The 18,880-nt window shown below is 41.1% G+C and overlaps 1 protein-coding gene across 1 annotated transcript in view; it reads right to left on the reverse strand.

Moving 5' to 3' along the window:
• The window catches only part of LOC117041924 (monocarboxylate transporter 2-like), a 34,379-nt gene extending 16,116 nt beyond the window's left edge, over window positions 1-18,263 (reverse strand). The window contains exons 1-2 of the mRNA XM_033141257.1: window positions 18,174-18,263; window positions 14,991-15,254 (exon numbers count right to left, since the gene is read on the reverse strand). Coding sequence (XP_032997148.1) covers window positions 14,991-15,207 — 217 coding nt within the window. The 5' untranslated portion in view covers window positions 15,208-15,254; window positions 18,174-18,263. The remainder of the gene's footprint in view (window positions 1-14,990; window positions 15,255-18,173) is intronic.
• Between the last annotated feature and the right edge of the window lie 617 nt (window positions 18,264-18,880).

Raw genomic sequence — 18,880 nt, forward strand, 5'->3', positions numbered from 1 at the left:
GTCCTGTATTGTGATCCTTTGTTCACTCACCTGAATCTATGCAGTTTCCCCTGCTGAAAATGCAATAGCAGCAGCATCCTGTCCAGGGTATATAGGCAAAGTGCTACTGAAGCTTTGGGGGGGCTTTTGAATTATGGTGCTGGAGGAGACTCTTGAGAGTCCCATGGACTGCAAGAAGATCTAACCTATCCATTCTTAAAGAAATCAGCCCTGAATGCTCACTGGAAGGACAGATCCTGAAGTTGAGGCTCCAGTACTTTGGCCACCTCATGAGAAGGGAAGACTCCCTGGAAAAGACTCTGATGTTGGGAAAGATGGAGGGCACAAGGAGAAGGGGACGGCAGAGGATGAGATGGTTGGACAGTGTTCTCGGAGCTACTAACATGAGTTTGGCCAAATTGCGAGAGGCAGTGAAGGATAGGCGTTCCTGGCGTGCTCTGGTCCATGGGGTCACGAAGAGTCAGACACGACTGAACGACTGAACAACAACAACAAAATTATACCTATAATTAAAAGCTTCCTTCTTGTGACTTCTACCATGGGACACAGAAACATGCTAATTACTAAATTACTTATTAAAACCACTTTGAGGGTTGTGGTTTTTTTGTTGTTTTTTTTACAATCAACTGGTATATAACTTTTATGAAAGAAAATAAATAAAATAATTAAGGGGCAATGGTGAGATCAATTTGTCGGTAACGCATCAGCCATGATGAAAACTGAGTTAATATTGCCAGAAATCACTAAGAATGCATTGCAAGGGGTCATTGTCAAATGAGATTTACTGCTGAGTAGGCGTTGAAGAAGGTTCCTGGTTGTGGATCTTTGCTAGATTATTAAAGGATTTTTTTAAAAGGATGATTTATAGGATGATTTTTATATAGATAACTATGCACAGATATGATAGAATATTTTGTCCCTGGTGATGGGCATTTCCCTCTTTCTCTCTGTTCCACTTCATGGTGGGAAAAGCAATGCCTCTGTACTAAAAGAGGCCTACTATGGATGAAAGCTACAACCCAGTGGAATTAGTGCTGATTTGACCTGCTGAGAAAGGTTTACAGCCGTATTCTACAAACAAGTGAGCATGAAGAGCCTAGACTTAAACCAGGATAACCCTGTTTACCGATTGGGGAACTGCAGCTATAGCCTTCCTGCTTCAACCGCTGCATCATTAATGGACATTCATTTAGCACTGGAACCTACCTAGCAAAGTGCTTTTTTAAAAATGCAATATTCCTTTTATTCATCGTTGGAAGAGTTTGGTTAAGGTTTCTTTGCAGGATCAGACATATGGGAGTAGCAACCTCTTAATTCGACATAACCTCTCATTTGTTTACACATTGAAGGGTGAGTTAATGTCTTAGCAGAAAGAGAGTCCTTTTCAAGAGCCCTTGAAAATGCTCTTGGCTCAATTCTCCTGGACCCCAGCATGAGTGATTATATAAATAATACCAGTGCATCATTTCTGGTAGACTAGAGGCAGAAAGAGTGCAGATTTGCCTGCAAAGGCAACTGACCTATGAATAACTCATGAGTGGTTGGAAAGGCTTGTTTCTATTGACAAATGTTGCTGATTCAGAATAGTAGGTTTTTTAAAGAATCTCTAAGGTAGGTGACTATTATTCCCATCTAACAGATAATGAGCAGAGGCTAAGAAGTGGGGCATCACCCAATGCATTGTGTGTTATGCAAAACCCATGATTCTGCGTTCATCTGCACACCTTTTGCAGTAAGTCACTACAATTATTTTTAGTGTATTTTTAGATGAATGAATAGCACCAGCATTGACAAGTTAATGAGATACTGCCATTTCTTTGTCACTGACATGGAGTTAACTAATAACTGTGCCAGGAATAAAAGCTTTTGGGGTGAGGTTTCTTCCAAAAATGTGAAAGGAAATGTTCCATGTTTTGAGTTTAGCAACTAGTTTGGGGTGCAGATTTCTCTGGATCAGTGACTGAGATGACTAAAGGTTCTTTTACTTACTATAATGCCAACTCCAGCCTGCCATTTTTACCCTTTAATATAGAGGAAGGGGTGGGAATTGAAGCAGGTGAACAACCTGGGTTGTTATCAACCGGAAAATACGAGCTTGTCTTTCAATGTCCAGAATTTGTTCTGGAATGTATGAAGCGGCCTTAGATCACGTCAGACTAATTGTCTGCCTACCTGACGGCAGCTCTTCAAAATGTCAAGCAGCCTGCTGTCTGCTAACCGCCACTTGCTAACTGGGCCCTTTAAAGTGCCAAAGATTGGACTTGATTTCTTCTGCATGCAAAATATACATTCCTGCTAACATTTGTTTATAAGGGCGTTTATAAACCACCAACTCACAATGAAAATATTGTGGCAGTGTACACCAGAAATACAATAAAAACATCATAGAATGATAAAACGCAGGCATGAATGGCTTGTACAACTAGTATAAGGTCTGGAAGGTGCAATCTCATTATAGCACTTCTATGAGATCACTCGGGTTCCTGCATTTTTACACCACTTGTTTTAAATAGTGCCCATGTTGTTAAAAGCGGTCCACCTCCAGACATGGGTGTAGCCAAGGGGGAGGCAGGGGGCAGCTGTCCCCCTCCCCCCCCAAAAAAATCAACACAAATCAATACAAATCTGAGGTTCTGCCCCCTAACAAAAATCCTGGCTTCTGTCAGTCTGCACCCTTAACTGAACAGATGTGTCTTGCCTTAAAGAAATCAGGGTCTCCGCTGAATCCAGTAACAGTATGCTAGGTAAAAATTAGTGGCAGTGCTGACTAGGGATGGGGATAAAGTTAATTATTAGTGAGAAGTGCAAGCTCTGATGGAGCTTGCACATTTGTGCACAAACTGATCTGCTTCAAATGCAAGAGCTCATGAGCAGTCTTCAATAAATTCTTAACTCCAAAATTGTCACCACTGTTCTCATTCTCCAAGCTTAACCTTATAAACTCTGCTCAACTCACTGCCTGAAGGCAACGAAATGATCCCATGGGGAGGCGGGCTGGTTCAGGTGCAGGGGAGTGGAGGCGGGGTTTAAATAATAATGTAGAATATCAAATGCTATTTATTTGTGGAGGCGAAATTAACAGCCTTAAAGCAACTGCGTTATCTTACCAGAGAATACAGAATATGCAGTATAAAAAGAAATTTTTAAAAACACACCATTCTCCTATGTCAGTGTTGTGTGTCCTGGGGCCAGATGATTTCCAGTGGAGTCAAAATCAGTCACAATATTTTTGAGCTAGACCTCAACAGGCTAAAGCTCAACAGCAGTCAAGTTCATGGTCTATATACCTGCTATGGGCCAAGCCCATACTACTAAAGCAGACCAAGTATTAGCACGAAGCAAACCAGCATAATGAGAAACACGAGCACTAAACAAGCAGAGACACAGCAGTGAACACCATCCCTAGTGCCAACCCTACTTATAAGACAGTTGTTTGATCTGGTCTATGGGCAGCTCAGGTGTGGGGACCAAGAAGCCTGAGAGGAAGGAAGGGTTTAGGAAGAAGGTGCAGAACTGTGGGAAGAAGGAAAAGTACATGAACAGAGTCAGACTCCACTTGCTTGGGTCAGTTCCTGTTTTTGCTGTGCTCCTTAATAATCAAGAGGTACAATTTGGAGCTTTTTCCCACTGGGCTTCTTAAAGAAAGAGTGGGAAACACCCCTTAGCTATGGCCCTGCATGGTTGCAAAGAGTTAACCTTCCTCTCCATTGCTAGTTCATATTATATTTTAAGTCTATCACACAGCTCTGTTATACTCTTGCCCAGTGACCTTGATAGCCACAGTGAAAGACGAAATTATGGTTTGTAGTGCAGCGTCAAAACACAGGAACATTTCACCTGAATTGATAGTGCTATTGTTATTGTTAATCATAACTGTGTTAGGTAAATCTGTGTGACTTAATTAAAAAAAAAAAGATTCCAGATACCAGACACTACTGTTGCAAACAAAAACTTGGATTTGCATGCAAAGGGAATGCAGTATTATAATAAAGCAAAAAAAAAAAATGTTTAAACATTTGTCTTTTAAAATTAAGGATGCAATCCAACTTTTGCTTACAGAATTTCCTGTTGAAATCACTAGACTGTTCAAGTACTTGACTTGGGATTGAATTGTGTACTTAATGTGCGTTTGTCAGTGTGTTTTAAAAATATGTTTTCAGCTTTCAAATACGAATAAATGTACATATCAATTATAAGGGGATTAGGAATGCCCATATAATTTTTTTTAGTACAGCAGCAGAAATGCATACCTGGAGTAGCAAAATTCCAAATATGCATTAAATAAAACAAATGTGTCATTTTGATCTGCAAATATTCACTGTTTTACCTTTAATGTCAGTGGAACTTGAAGCAGATCTCTGAATGCTAAGCTGAATCCTCAGGCACATCTTTCAATGGGCTAAAGAATGAGGTGCATTATTTTAATGCTTTATTTATGCCCCGGTCAGAATGGGCTTTCTGTACCTGCCACTGTAATTTATAGTAGCAGCTGAATAATAAAGCATAGTTATGAAGTTTTGGATGAAAATGCTCAAGGTCAACTGTCAGCTTCCAGCTTCCTATGTGCAGCAAAGTGACCTACAGCCCAATGTCTGAGAATATGTTCCTTGCTTGAGACTGAAAACTCCAAAATTAAGTTTGCTTGGTTCACAGTGCAATCCTGAAAATGCCTGCTCAAAAGTAAGCCTGATTTAGTTCATACAATCATAGAATTGTAAAGTTGGAAGGGACCATAAGGTTCATCTGGTCCAGGTAAGTATGTACAGGATTGCAGAAGCTAGTTGTTTTTCCTTTATAGAACATTGTTTGCAAAGACGTTCCTTTGCTAGGGCAGAACTACATGTTACAAGAAACACAGCAGCCATATGACTGAGCTTTATTAAGCCTGCAGGAGAACCTTTGTGAACCTGGAAAAAGAATTCATTTTTTGCCAGAGAGATTTGATACAGACTTAAGGAGAGTCTGCTGGATCAGGCCAGAGGCCCATTTGGTCCAGCATCCTGTTCTCACAGTGGCCCACCACATGCAGGAGCCAAGCACAAGAGCACACTACCTCTCTATGGTTTCCAGAAATTAGTATTCAGAAGGTTACCGACTACAACAATGGAGGCAAAGTATAGCCATCAGTAGGCACTGATAGCCTTATCCTCCATGAATGTCTCCAATGCTCTTCTATATCCATCCAAGTTCATGGTCATCCTGTGGGAGCCAATTCCATAGCTTATGCACAGCGTGAAGAAGTATTTTTGTACGTTTCTTGAACCTTTCAACATTTAGCTTCATTGGATGTCCACGAATTCTAGTGTTATGTGACATGGAGAAAAACTTTTCTCTATACACTTTCTCTGTCTACACCATACATCAGTTTTATAAACTTCTATCATGCCACCTTTTACCTTTTAACTATACTAAAAAGTCCCAAACTTCCTCATAGGGGAATTGCCCCATTCCCTTGATCATTCTGCTTGCTCTTTTATGAACTTTTCAACTCCACCATATGCTTTTTGAGGTGAAATGACCCAGATGAGAGACACTATTCCAAATGTGGTTGCACCATAGAGTTCTAAAAATTATATATATATATATATATATATATATATATATATATATATATATATATATATATATATATAATTTTCAATTGATTTCCTAACGATCCCTAGTACAGGATCTGCCTTTTTCACGGCAGCCACATGCTGGGTCAACATCTTCCTCATCAAACCATCCACTATGACCCCAAGGTCTTGTTCCTCATCAATCCCTGCCAGTTCAGACCCCATGAACTGGGATAGATCGGTACGAAAACAAACTGAAAACCACTAGTTCAATAAATTTCACTTTCTGACTGTTAGAAGGTAACTCTGGTCCCATTTAACATGCCACCGCTTTAGCCAACAATGTTAACAAATTGTTCTCTGAAACCATGACAGCTAGGAACATAGCATTTAAAGTGAGGGGGGGGGAGACAAGCTGAAGAAAAACCCCTAGAGTGGGAACAGTGGTGAACAGACACTTTCCCTGAAAAAGTTGTTTGTTTGTTTTTAATGCTCAACTTGTGATTAGTCGCATGATTTCAATAGAATTGCTCATGTGATGAAAGTTAAATGAATCTGAGAACTTTCTGAGGTTCAACACAAGACTTGATATTGTTTAACAATTTTAATTACACTAATGAATGGCTTATACATGCGAATGGAAAGCACTGCTGCTTGCACATGGGGAGGTTGCCAACTCCTCTCCACTTCAGTTCCCTGCACAGCATCACAACCATTATATGATGTGGAGTCCCACCAGACTTCAAAATGGCTTTTCATCGGAGTGAAGATCCCAGGCAGCAAACAGAACACCATGCTTTTTAAAAAAAAAAAAAAAAAGCTCCTCCCTGTTCTTACAGGTGAGCCCAATGAAGATGTTAACATTGCAAACTGCGGCTTGCAAACTGGGAGACAGCCTTCCTCCTCCCCAAACGGATACAAATTTCTCAGCTTTCATCAAATGTATAGCCATGGTTTAGGCCTATATATCCTCAACAAAGCTCGCAATGTTTAACATTAGGTCCCCTAATGATTTGCACATCACACTTCAAATGCTGCTTGTGAAAATAGCTTCAGGCAAATAGATTTGTTCTGCCTCGTTTGCAAAACAAAGGCGGAGCAGATAGCGCGCCATGCAAACAGTGATGTCCAACTGTAATGAGGATCATGAGGAGGAAATGAAGGCAAGCACACCTATGCTATCTGCAAATGAAAGCTGTTATTATCAGACCGAACATCAGTTTCTCCTCCACCCAGCACAGCACTCAAAGACAAACCAGAATCAGCTGGCATAAATCAGTGCAAAATTGCATCACTCGCGTTACGGCAATTGATATACAGCACTTATTCACCACAGTTGTTTTTCTCCTGCATTATCTTACAGCGATACATACAAATTCTTTAAAAAAAAAAATATCGAGGAGCCTTGCTGAAAAAATATACCAAAGTTGCGCATATTCGTTTGTTTGCAGGTAAAAATTTATTAGCCAATATCCAGGCATCCCCTTCTACTCTCTTGTTGTATGAAATTAGGAAATGCCACATTATATGATGTTGAGGGGGGAAAGCACATGGCCAAAAGCCAGAAGTGAGGAAGAAACTGTTGAACATTTCATGTGTATTTCAGGGAGCCAAGGAGAGGCAAACAGAAATTCACCATTTGAGCCGTGATAAAAATGAATGTCCTACCAAGGATGCTGTTTTTATTCCAAGCCATACCAATTTTGGATAAACTGGATTGCTTTAAGAAATGGCAAAAGGACTTATCAAGGTTTGTATGGCAGGGCAAAAAGCCAAGAATCAAGTTTAAGATTTTAACAGACTCTAAAGATAGAGGAGGCTTTGCCCTGCCGGACTTAAGACTATACTTTGAAGCAGCGGCCTTTTGCTGGCTAAAGGATTGGTTCAAACTAGAGAATGTTGATGTATTGGACTTGGAAGGATATGATAATATGTTCGGTTGGCATGCATACCTGTGGTATGACAAGGTTAAGATCCACAGAACTTTTAAGACGCATATAGTTAGAAAATCCTTGTATCAGGTCTGGATAAGATATAAAGACTTGTTAGAGAGAAAGACCCCTAGATGGATTTCTCCAGTGGAGGCCAAGGCCTATAAGAGACCAAACATGTCTGCAAACTGGTTAAGATACATGGACATATTGCAGCAGGAAGGGGACTCTTTTAAGCTAAAAAGCTACGATCAAGTGAAAAGCCAGGTCCCCGACTGGCTGCATTATCATCAGGTGTATGAAACATTCAAAATGGACAAAAAAGTTGGTTTTCAAGTAGAAAAATCAAAACTGGAAACAGAACTGATAGAATCGAACTTTAAAAACCTTTCCAAAATGTATAATCTTTTGCTAGAGTGGCATACGAAAGATGAACTGGTTAAATCATCAATGATAGAGTGGGCGAAAGATGTAGGACATAATATTATGATGGATGACTGGGAGAGATTGTGGCAAAAAGGTATTAAATTCACTGCTTGTCATAGTTTAAGAGAAAATATAATGAAAATGGTTTACAGATGGTATTTGACACCAGTTAAGATAGCAAAGATGAATACCAAAATGTCAGATGTATGTTGGAAATGTAAACATGCGAAAGGTACCTTTTTTCATATGTGGTGGTTGTGCCCAGTGGTAAATGCTTTCTGGGATAAGATTTATAACGAACTCAAGAAGGTAATGAAGGTTACCTTTTGTAAGAAACCAGAGGCATTTCTCCTGAGCATAACTAATGAAGAGATACCCAGTCAGGATAGAGTGTTTTTTATGTATGCCACAACAGCGGCTAGAATTTTATTGGCAAGAACATGGAAAGGCGAAGAGATACCAACAGTGGAAGAATGGCAGATGAAGATGATGGAATACATGGAACTCGCAGAACTGACCGCCAGAATCCGGGACCAGAGGGAGGAGAAGGTGCCACGAGATTGGAAGAAATTTAAAGACTATTTGGTTAAATCAGTAAAATTGAATATTTGAGCAGAACTAAATAGAATAGCGGCTTTAGTAGGTATATGTTAGATAAAATTGTCAGTAAGATATTTTTGTGTGAAAGATTCAATTGTTAGAAAATATGTTAAGATTTGGTGTTTAAGTTAAGATATGACCAAGTAAAGTAAAGCACATTAAAAATTGTGGAAATGTGAACAGAATAAGATACAAAGCTACCTAGAAGGTATATATGATTTTGAAGACAGTGGAGGGAATGGGGGAAGTCCCCCAAAACAGAGAAGATAGAAACAAGAAAAATAAGAGGATAAGTGTTAGTTTAAAGGTTTGTATATGTCTCTTTTTATTGTAATTGTTTGATTGTGTTTTTGTGTTGTGTTTATGCATTGTATTGTTAATGTTGTTGTTTATGTTATGTTTTTTATTTGTCTTAATAGAAAATAATAAAATCTTATATAAAAAAAAAAAAGAAATTCACCATTTGCTCTGAATGAAGTATTGGATCAAATGTTTAATTTTCAAAAATAGTCATTAGACTCTTGGTTGTTTTAGGGCCTGTATTTGGTTATCATACCTAGATTAGTGCATTAGGCCTTGAAACATACCTCTGCACTGTGACTGGTTATTACTCAATGGCTTCGATATACGATATGCTTGTACTTCCACGCTTTAAGTAGGGGCAGGCTTTTGTAATATTTCATAATATGGCGCACTGTGCAAGGCCAAAATCTGGTGCCCCCAAATGGGTCTTCTCAATTATGGGTCTTCTCAATTTTGGGCCACTCGGCTCGGCACCCTGTGGAGGGGAACCACCCGCACCGCCCGAAATACAGTGCTGCTATAAGAAGTGTCTAGCATTTGTGAAAGCTCTTTCTCTATAGTGAAGTTCTATGTTGAATTTTTGTTGTGAAGTTTGTCATTTCAGGAATCTCAACGATGGCCGGATGCCTACTTGCAGCCATTACTTCACTGCTTTGCTGTCAACTGCTTCAGGAAATGTATCCTGAATGGGGACACCATTGCTCCACATTGCATTACTTTCAATGGGCCGAGCATTCAGAAGCGCATCCCAAATTAAAGGAGAATGGGCCCAGTTGTTTCGATAAAGGGTGAAGGATAAAGGCTCCTATTACCCATTCATCATCTGTTTACTTTCTCTCTTAGAGAAAAAGAAACAAGCAGAGTGTGGGGTGATGACAATCTTCCTGCTTCTTTGTTTGTTTGTGTTCTCTCCCCCCACCCCTTTTTTCTTGTCCCCTCCCCGGGAGTTTCACCTTATTGGCCCCAAATGGCAAACACGCTTAGAAAATGTCAGCAACAGCTTTTGTCCCCTAATCCTAATTGTCAGGCAGGGGCAGGGCAAATTTTTGTTGGGATCACAGTTACCACCCCAACAAAAACCTCCCCCATGTGGCAACTGGTCTTTTAAAAGCTTCCTCGTGGACATTTTTTTTTGGGGGGGGGGTCACTGATTAAATATTGTGCAAAATTTTGGATTCTCCTTACTTTCTTTGTGACACTGCTTCTTGCACTTCAGAGTTAATGCTAAATTAGCATCGCAGCAGTGCAGGCCTCTCTCCGTTTTTCTGAACAGTCCAAATGTCATGGATTATTTGCTTATTTGTTTGATTTCTATACCACCTTTCATCCAAGGATCACAGGGCTGTTTACAATATAAAAACTCAAAAATACATAACAGTAACAAACAAAAACAATATCCCACACATACTTAAGTTTAAAAGACCATGGATTATTTAATTAGCCAAAGGCCCGGCCTAAGAGGAATGTTCTTGCCTGGAGCCTAAAGAGACATAAGGAAGGGCCCAAGTGATCTTGATTCAATAGCACACTAGCATAAACTCTGGACAACTGGGGAACACTGGCCTGTGTGCGCTCCAGTTGGAGAACAGCCTTTACCAAAGGCGTCATGGGCTTTGAAGACACTCGAACTCAGGACGCAAGGGAGAAATGTGCTAAGACACTTGGCAATCCACACCGTGATCAACTCCCTCCCAGAAACCAATGCCCCCACTGTGGAAGGACGTGCGGATCCAAAACTGGCCTCCACAGTCACTTACAGACTCATTGTTAAAACCGTGTTTATGGAAGACAATCTTACTCGGCTACGAGTGATTGCCGAAGAAGAAGAAGAAGAAGCATGATGCTCTGGGGGAAGCGAGTTGTGACTCCGGCTACTCTATTCAACATCATCAATCAAATTCAGGAAACTTTTGCACGCACCAAGAAGCCTCTATCAGTGCATTCACTGATTCCCTCTGCCTGCCCTGCCCTTTCCTGCTTAAAATGTGATCAGACCTAGACAACAGGGGCAGGATTGTGGGTGGGGGACGGACTGACAAAGAGAGGCATGCACATAGAAATGGCGGTGCCCCTGGCCCAGCTGCTCTTTGCACTCTTGCTAAAGCAGCATATCTGCACAGGGATGCCTATTTTCAAGTGCAGATTCTGGTCACGGGTTCAGGGTCAATGTATCCAGGGTAAGAGGAAACACAAATAATCCATCCCCACTTTATATGTTCTACACACGCAATAACCCTCTGTGGATATAACTGCATCATCCTGGATTTCTGGCTTCAGCACAGATTGCTGCATAGAATTGGAACAATCTCTTTAATCAAACATTAACTCCACGGTGACCTGTTGCATTACCAAAGTCTCTTAAATCTATATTTTAAGAAAATAATGCTTAAACCAGCTATTTTGAGTTCCCTGTGCTTTATATCATATTGTCCTTAAACAGAACTATAACAATTTCTGTTTATCTTGCAGTTTATTGTTGGATACTAGGTAGCACCTTTAAGAGGCCCGAAAGGGTGGCAGAAATAATGAATGTTGCAATAAAAATATTAAAAGGGGAAAAGTCATATGAAAGTGAATTGAATTTGTTGCAACCCTGAAGAAAACACACTTTGAACAAGATGAAATGAGCTTTGAAGACACAGTCTTGCAATGACACACAGTGCTATAGAAAAACATAACACAGGGATTTGGAGAAAACTCATTCTTGCAGGTGCAAGCAATTAAATACAATCTACTACTTATCAAACCTTTATTAGGCATTTACAAGTAAAATCGCGCGAGAAAGAACCACATACAGGAACTTTAAAATATATATACACAAAGAAACAACAATTAAACTCATAGGCTGATTGTATGTATGTATATGTAAAATCTAGAATTTCCTCCTGTTAAAGTGCTCCTTGAAGCACTGCTGCCAAAAACTCAGCTACCCCCGCAGTCACCCCTTGGTCGATGTCAGAGAGACAGAATCCAACACTTCCACCATGCTGCGGTTTCAAACCGTCCAAAAGGGGGGACAACACGCGTTCACGCAGCGTACTTTGTAGTGGACAATAAAAGAGAATATGCTCTACAGTGTCCGGGACATTCAGGGAACATCTGCAGTATCTCTTGTTTCTGGGAATATTCTGATATCTACCCCTGACAAATGCCGAGGGAAATATATTCAGTCGGGCCAACATAAATGCCCTACGTTGGGCTGGTATTATTAGTTTAGTAACATAGTTGGCGCTGCTATCTAGGATATTTAAATCATAGAATATGGGAGAGCAAATTTTATTTACAGCTGCCGCAATATTTTGTCTCTCAACATCCTTTAGTCTAATTAGGACATTGTGAAAGATATGTTGCTCACTTGAATTGTACAAGGGCTCCAGCTCGATGCCTATCGATCTGATTTAATTTTCTAGGAGTTGGTACCATCTAGATTTATAGGAGTCCTTAAGCAGGTCAGAGAGCAGGCTTGATGGTGAACAGCAGAAATGGCAGCGCAGCCAGTATTTTATAGCGGTAGTCCAGGCCCAGTATTCCATTGTGTGTATGCCTAATTCTGCACACATTGTTTCATATTTAATAACATTTGGGAGTCCAAGGATACGTCTCAAGAAACTAGAGTGAATCTTTTCTAAGTCACTGTTATATGCTTGAACCCATAGTGGGATCCCATAGAATATCTGGGATGGCACTTTTGCTTGGAATATCTGGTTGGCCGCAGGGATAAATTGATTTCCCTTCTGATAATAAAAAGGGTAACTACTGATGAGGTACACTTTGCCTGTTTTATAGCATTTGTGCGATGGATAGACCACCCTAAATTGCTCTGGAATAGAATTCCCAGATATCTATACATCTTCACTGGTTGGATTTCTTGCTCTCTTATTTTCCATTTCTTTAATTTCCAGCCGTTAGAGAAGGCCAAAATACAATCATAAACACACCCTGCACTCCAAGGTGATATCATTTTGTAGTAAGAGCCACATGGTAAATGAACAGTCCCGTTTTCTTTAGGTTCTCCAAAGGCCTAAAGAAGGAAGGTAAAATTTGAAATCTGGATTTTTCTAAACATGCTGAAAAGCACCTTGCACAACAGAGAAAATGGCTGCAGGTATTGCGATTCTTGAAATAAATTCAGAGCTTTATTAGCTGAAAATAATACTTTTGCAAAGAATACCTAACCCTTTCAATATTTTCAAAGGTAGGCAAGATGACATTGTAGTTAATTTTTGTACTATTTTAGTGGTACAAAATGTTTTTTACAAAGCCTTCTCATCATGTTTCTATGAAGTGCCATAGTATCAGTCCCATTTTTCAGATCAAGAATAGAGGCTGAAATGTAACTTGTGTACACTGTCCAATGAGACCACACCCTGGTCTTTGATGCATATCAATGACACCAACTAATTATTTATATTACAAATTCAGACAATTTTGCAGTTTTGCACAACTGCAAAATCTATGCCCAAAACTACAGTGATTCTTTTGAGAGCACTATTGAAAAGGAACTCGGTTAGGTACCAGTCCCGGACATCTTTGGTTATTGCTCAGAACAAGGAATGGGGATTCAGCCTGGGCTGGGTGGGGTGACATTCCCCCTGTATACACAGTTTTGCAGTTTGGGCATGCTCCTGAACTCAGCCCTGAACATGGATGGATGGCCAGGTCTCTGCAATGGCCAGGAGTGCATTTGCACAATTAAAGCTAGTGTGCTAGCTGCATTCCTTGAGATGTCTGATTTGGCCACAGTGACACGTGCATTCGTTCCATCCCCCTTTTGATTAATGTAATGGGCTCTACACTTTGAAAAGCATTCAGAAACTTCAGCTGGCTCAAAGAGCAGCAGCCAGATTGCTGACCAGGGCTGGTTATAGGGAGCACATGACTCCCTCATTAGAACAGTTCCACAGGTTACTGGTCTGTTTCCAGGCTCAATTCAAACTGCCTGGAACTTTGACCTATAAAGCCCTACACAGCTAAGGTTCATGCTATCTGAAAGGCTGTACTCTCTTATTTGAACCTGCCCGGGTTTTGAGGTCTTCAGGGAACACCCGTCTCTTGGTCCCGTCACCCTCACAGTCAAGTTTGGTGGGGATGTCAGAAAGGGCCTTCAGACTTTGCAACTCCCTCCCTAGAGAAGCCGTACTGGCTCCCTCCTTGTTCTCCATCTGCCAGCAAGTGAAGACTTTCTGGTTCCAGCAGGCTTTGTGGGATTGACTGCTTTTAGTTAAAGGGGTGGTGCCATGCTGTTTTTATTGTAATTATTTGTATGTTTTAAACAGATTTTATATACGTAGATAGTTTTAATTCTATCAGTGTTTACTTGTTTTTAAATTACTGATTTGTAAAATTAATGTATTTTAATGTTTGGTGGAAGCCGCCCAGAGTGGCTGGGGAGACCCAGCCAGATGGGCGGGGTACAAATAAATTATTATTATTATTATTATTATTATTATTATTATTATTATTATTATTATTATTGTCTGTGTTTTTAGCTGTGTTCTTTTTTATCTGTTAGCCACCTTGAGTCCCATCAGGGAAAAAGGCAATGTGTGTGTGTGTGTGTGTGTGTGTGTGTATGTGTGTGTGTGTGTGTGTGTGTATATGCTCTTCTTTTTTGCTTTTTTTTGCTTTTTTAACAGATAATTTTTACTTCACTGAATTTCCACGTTATTTCATATTGTGAATCACTTTGCTATTTGCTGCGAAGAAAATTGGTTCGTATTTTAAAATAAAATGAAATAATTAATGCAAAGCACATTTGACCTCAGTAGTTCCTTGCAAACAATTCCTCCTCTTGCATTTATATGAAACTACTCTTCAGTACCTATTTCATTATATTGCTAAACAACTTAAATTTCCCTTTTTTGATTACTGCATGGCCTTCAGTAAAGTTCAAAAACTTATCACCCCTACCAGCACAGAATCCCATCTGATTACTTAAGGACAGTTCTGAATAATTTGACTATGATTATGTGGTTGTTTTTTGTGTTTCTCGAAATATGTCCCAATGTGAAGAGTAACACAGATTAATCGTGAGTACTAGTATATTCACACACCAATTACGAGCATTTCCCCCCCTGAAGTAATTCCAACAGCCCCTTGTTCTCAAGTTAATGTGGAGTTGCTTCACCTTCCATTCCCAAGTCAAATCAAAGCATTTTGTTCTGGTTTTACTCACCTCCTCCGTAGGTAGCAGCCAACATAATTGAAGAAACCCATGCAATCTCACTGTATGACGTGCCAAAGAAATCTTGGATTTCTTTGAAGAAGATTGCTATGCTTTTGGGGAAAGCATATGAAAATCCAATGGATATGAATGCTCCAAAGACCACCGCCCATCCCCATCCTCCATCTGGAGGGGTATGGGCTTGGCTTGTGTCTGCTGGAAGTGGCATGTCAAGGTTAAGTTAATTCCCTGTAATTCCCTTTTTTTCTGGAAGCCCTGAAAAACAAAGTGCACACTCACAGTCTCTTATCAGATTCCCACATATAGTTAACTCAACTCACACACACATTATTACCCATTCTCCCTTTCTCATTCATCTTGGTCTCCATATTATTATTATTATTATTATTATTTAAAAAAACTAATCCTGTAGCTCCTTCAAGAGGCACAACAGGTAATTCTGGAAATCTTATCTTAGGAAACATTTACCTGCCTATGCTTGTCAGGCTTCTTCACTGGCGTTTGTTGTCAAATATGGATGGAATGGGATCTCACTATGACCTCTTTCCACAATATAGCCAACACCCACATAATCAAAATGATGATTGTGATTTCTAAGAAAATTAATTATTTATATGTGGGTTGATGTATTACAATCTTGGTAATGTTATTGGGGGTTTTTAAAAATGTTATTTACTCCCAAAGGAGCCCAGGGTGGCAAACACAAACAATAAAAAAAATAAAAAACATCTGCCATATAGTTGCAGACTAGGAAAGAAGCTTCTACATTCGTACCTTGGATCTCAAACGCCTTGGCTCCCGAACATGATCGGCTCCCGAATGATCGAAACCCAGAAGTTTTTGGGTTCCGGTTTTTTGAACGATTTTCGGAAGCCAAACATCCGGCATGGCTTCCAATTGGCTGCAAGGACGCTCCTGCAGCCAATCGGAAGCTGCGCTTTGGTTTTCAAACAGTTCCGGGAGTCAAACAGACTCCCAGAACGCATTCTGTTAGAGAACCAAGGTACGGCTGTATTTTAAAAGCTTGTTGGAAGAGGAAGGTATTCAGTACATGCTGAAAAAACATGGGAATCCCAAAGAGTAGATGCTACAAAACTAAAGGCCTAATTTATATATAGTGCAAAACAGAACTCCTGCTCTAGTTCTTATTATGTATTTGGTGTTCTATTTTGTACTTTTGTACTTTTATGCTGTGAACCACCTATAGGTAGGTAGCCGTGTTGGTCTGCCGTAGTCGAAACAAAATAAAAATTTTAAAAAATCCTTACAGTAGAAGTGTGCATGCACACGAAAGCTCATACCAAGAACAAACTTAGGTCTTTAAGGTGCTACTGGAAAGATTTTATCATTATTATTATTTTGTTTCGGCTGTGAACCACCCTGAGCCATAAATGGGCTGAGTATCTTAAGGACTGCCTACCCTACTTTGAGGCTGTCCAACCATTAAGGACCTCAATTGGGTGCTTCCAGCTGGGTAGCTAATGGAGAGAGGCACCTTTTCTATGATGGCACCTCATCTGTGGAAATCCATCTTTGTAAAATCTACTTGGACTCTATTCAGGCACCAGGTGTGTGTTTGTTTGTTTTTTAAATGTTATATACCTGGGGCTTTGTGTTTTTAAAAATGAAGTTTCCAGTTCTTTTTAATCTGCCGAAGGCTATTGTATTGGATGGTTTAGTACTGGTTTTTGTATATTGTTGATTTTAAAAGAAACAGTAGCAAGCCACCTCAAAAGCTGCAGTGGGTAGGCAAGATACTGAATAAATATTTGAAGCAAAATTTAAGCTCTACTTTGAACTTAAGCTAATGGCAAAATCATAGTTGATTTGAGTGCCTTCAGATTTTTATTTTTATTTTAAGCCCATAGAAGTTAATTCTAGATTCCTGCAGCCAACTTACTAGCTGAGTTTTCTATATGAGCATTAAGGCGGTTTTTGTTTTTTTTTAATTACCGTAACTTCAGAGCCGGTTATTACTTAAGACCAGAAGCCATGTTAAAACCAGTTCTTTGTCTCTAGGCAACTCATCTTGAACAAAGGTAGCCGACTAAAGATGTAAACTGAGGCAGGAATCTGATACAATCTATTCAGCTTTTCCCAAGCGCTGCTTCCACTGTTTTTTGTTTTCTCACACACTCATGGCATATGTCACCAGAGGAAGGCCTCATATGATTTTATTCTACTAAATACATTAAGCCAAGCCAGGGGGGGGGGATGTTCTGTAATAAATGAAATCAGCATTATGTGCTCTGACGTGACAGCAATATGCATCTAATTTCTGGCCCTGTGTCCTGAGCTGCCATTGTTTGGGAAGGAGACCAATACACAATCACATACGCAAACTTCTCCGCAAGGAATGCAGATGCATACAGAAAATACATTGCACTGCACACTCACGCAGGACATGGTGCCCTTCACATGTGAATTAATACATACAAAACGCATGTGTGCGTTTTCTCTGTATTTTGAAGCAGCATGCAGATTGCACAGTTAAAGTGCACATAGGTGCTGCATCTCACAGAATAGGCAAGCTGCACATCAGACTGTGCTTTCATACCTCAGAAAACTGCCCCCAAATGACCTAATATGTCCTTTTGTGGCGTTGATGTAAAATAGGAGGGAGAGGGGATATACACAATCCAGGCAAGGGAAGCGAGTGGCCTCCCTTAACATGTGACTGCCCTTAACATGATGTGTGCAAACTGTCAATTTAAGCTCAAAGGAACTTATATCTTGCAGGAATGTTGGGCAGTAAATGAGTCACACAGATGGCTACCGAAGCTCAAGGAGCAACTGAATTTTCAAATTCAGGCTGCAGGAGGGGGGCTGGAGGGCCTTGTAAGTGTCTGCGCAGGGTTCCTGCCTCTATACGCACAGCTGGTACGCATAAATGCAAGAATAATAATTTCTCAAGCTTCCCCGATATTCGAGGGTGATAAATAGCGCGCGCGCGCGCGCGACGGCCTCCCCGCCAGGCACACGAAAGCAGACACGCTGGCATACGGTGCGCACGCAGCACCGTCCACGATGCACACGAGCGCACTCCTCGGAGTTTCCCTCTTTGCTACCCAAACTCCCCAAGAAGTTTGGCGCGCTTTCGCCGCCCGGGGCTCAGCGCCTTCGCCTGCGGGCGCACGTATCCCCCGGAGCCTGGGGCGGCGCTGCTCTTCTTACCTTGTGCTCCCTCTGGGACGCCCGGTGTCAGCGCCCGAGTGCACGCGGCGCCTCCGAGCAGCTTCAGGGGAGGGAAGCGAGGAGGAGCCAGGGCGGGAAGCCACGGGGAGGCGTGGTGCCCGTGTGTGGGGAAGCGGGTCTTCCTCTTCCCCTCCGCCGGGCCCGTGACGCGCGCGGAAAGGCGCCTCGAGCGAAAGCTTGGCTTCGGGGGTCGCTTTCCTCGCTCGCTCAGGCGGGATTCCTGTCAGAGCATAATCCCCCCCACACACACACACACACCTGAGCGGGGATCCCGCGCCCCGAACCTGCCTGTGGAAGTGGCTCGCCGTGGCTTCCAGCCAGCGCTGCCCTTTCGCCTCGAGAGGAAAAATACAGAAAGGGAGGCGCTTCTGGTAGCTTCACCCACAGCTTTCAAACTGTGGCAACTTCTCCCGCACGGGCTATGATCCTTGATAGTTAACCCAAACTTTTTTTGTGAGGCTTTGACAGGTTCTAACTAAAGGTGCAGGAGCCCTGTGTCCTCCCTTGAATCTGGCCTCCCTACTGGGGGAGGGGGGCTATTAGGTTGTTTTTATTGTGTATTTTGTGGTTTTTTATCTTAATTTCATTCTGCGAACTGCCATGAGACCCCCGGGTATAGGGCGGTATATAAATTCAATAAATAATCATAATAATGTAAGCTTAGTGAAATGCCACCTGCTCTACCC

This window comes from Lacerta agilis, chromosome 2 (genome assembly GCF_009819535.1).
Source record: "Lacerta agilis isolate rLacAgi1 chromosome 2, rLacAgi1.pri, whole genome shotgun sequence".
NCBI classification, from domain to species: Eukaryota; Metazoa; Chordata; class Lepidosauria; order Squamata; family Lacertidae; genus Lacerta; species Lacerta agilis.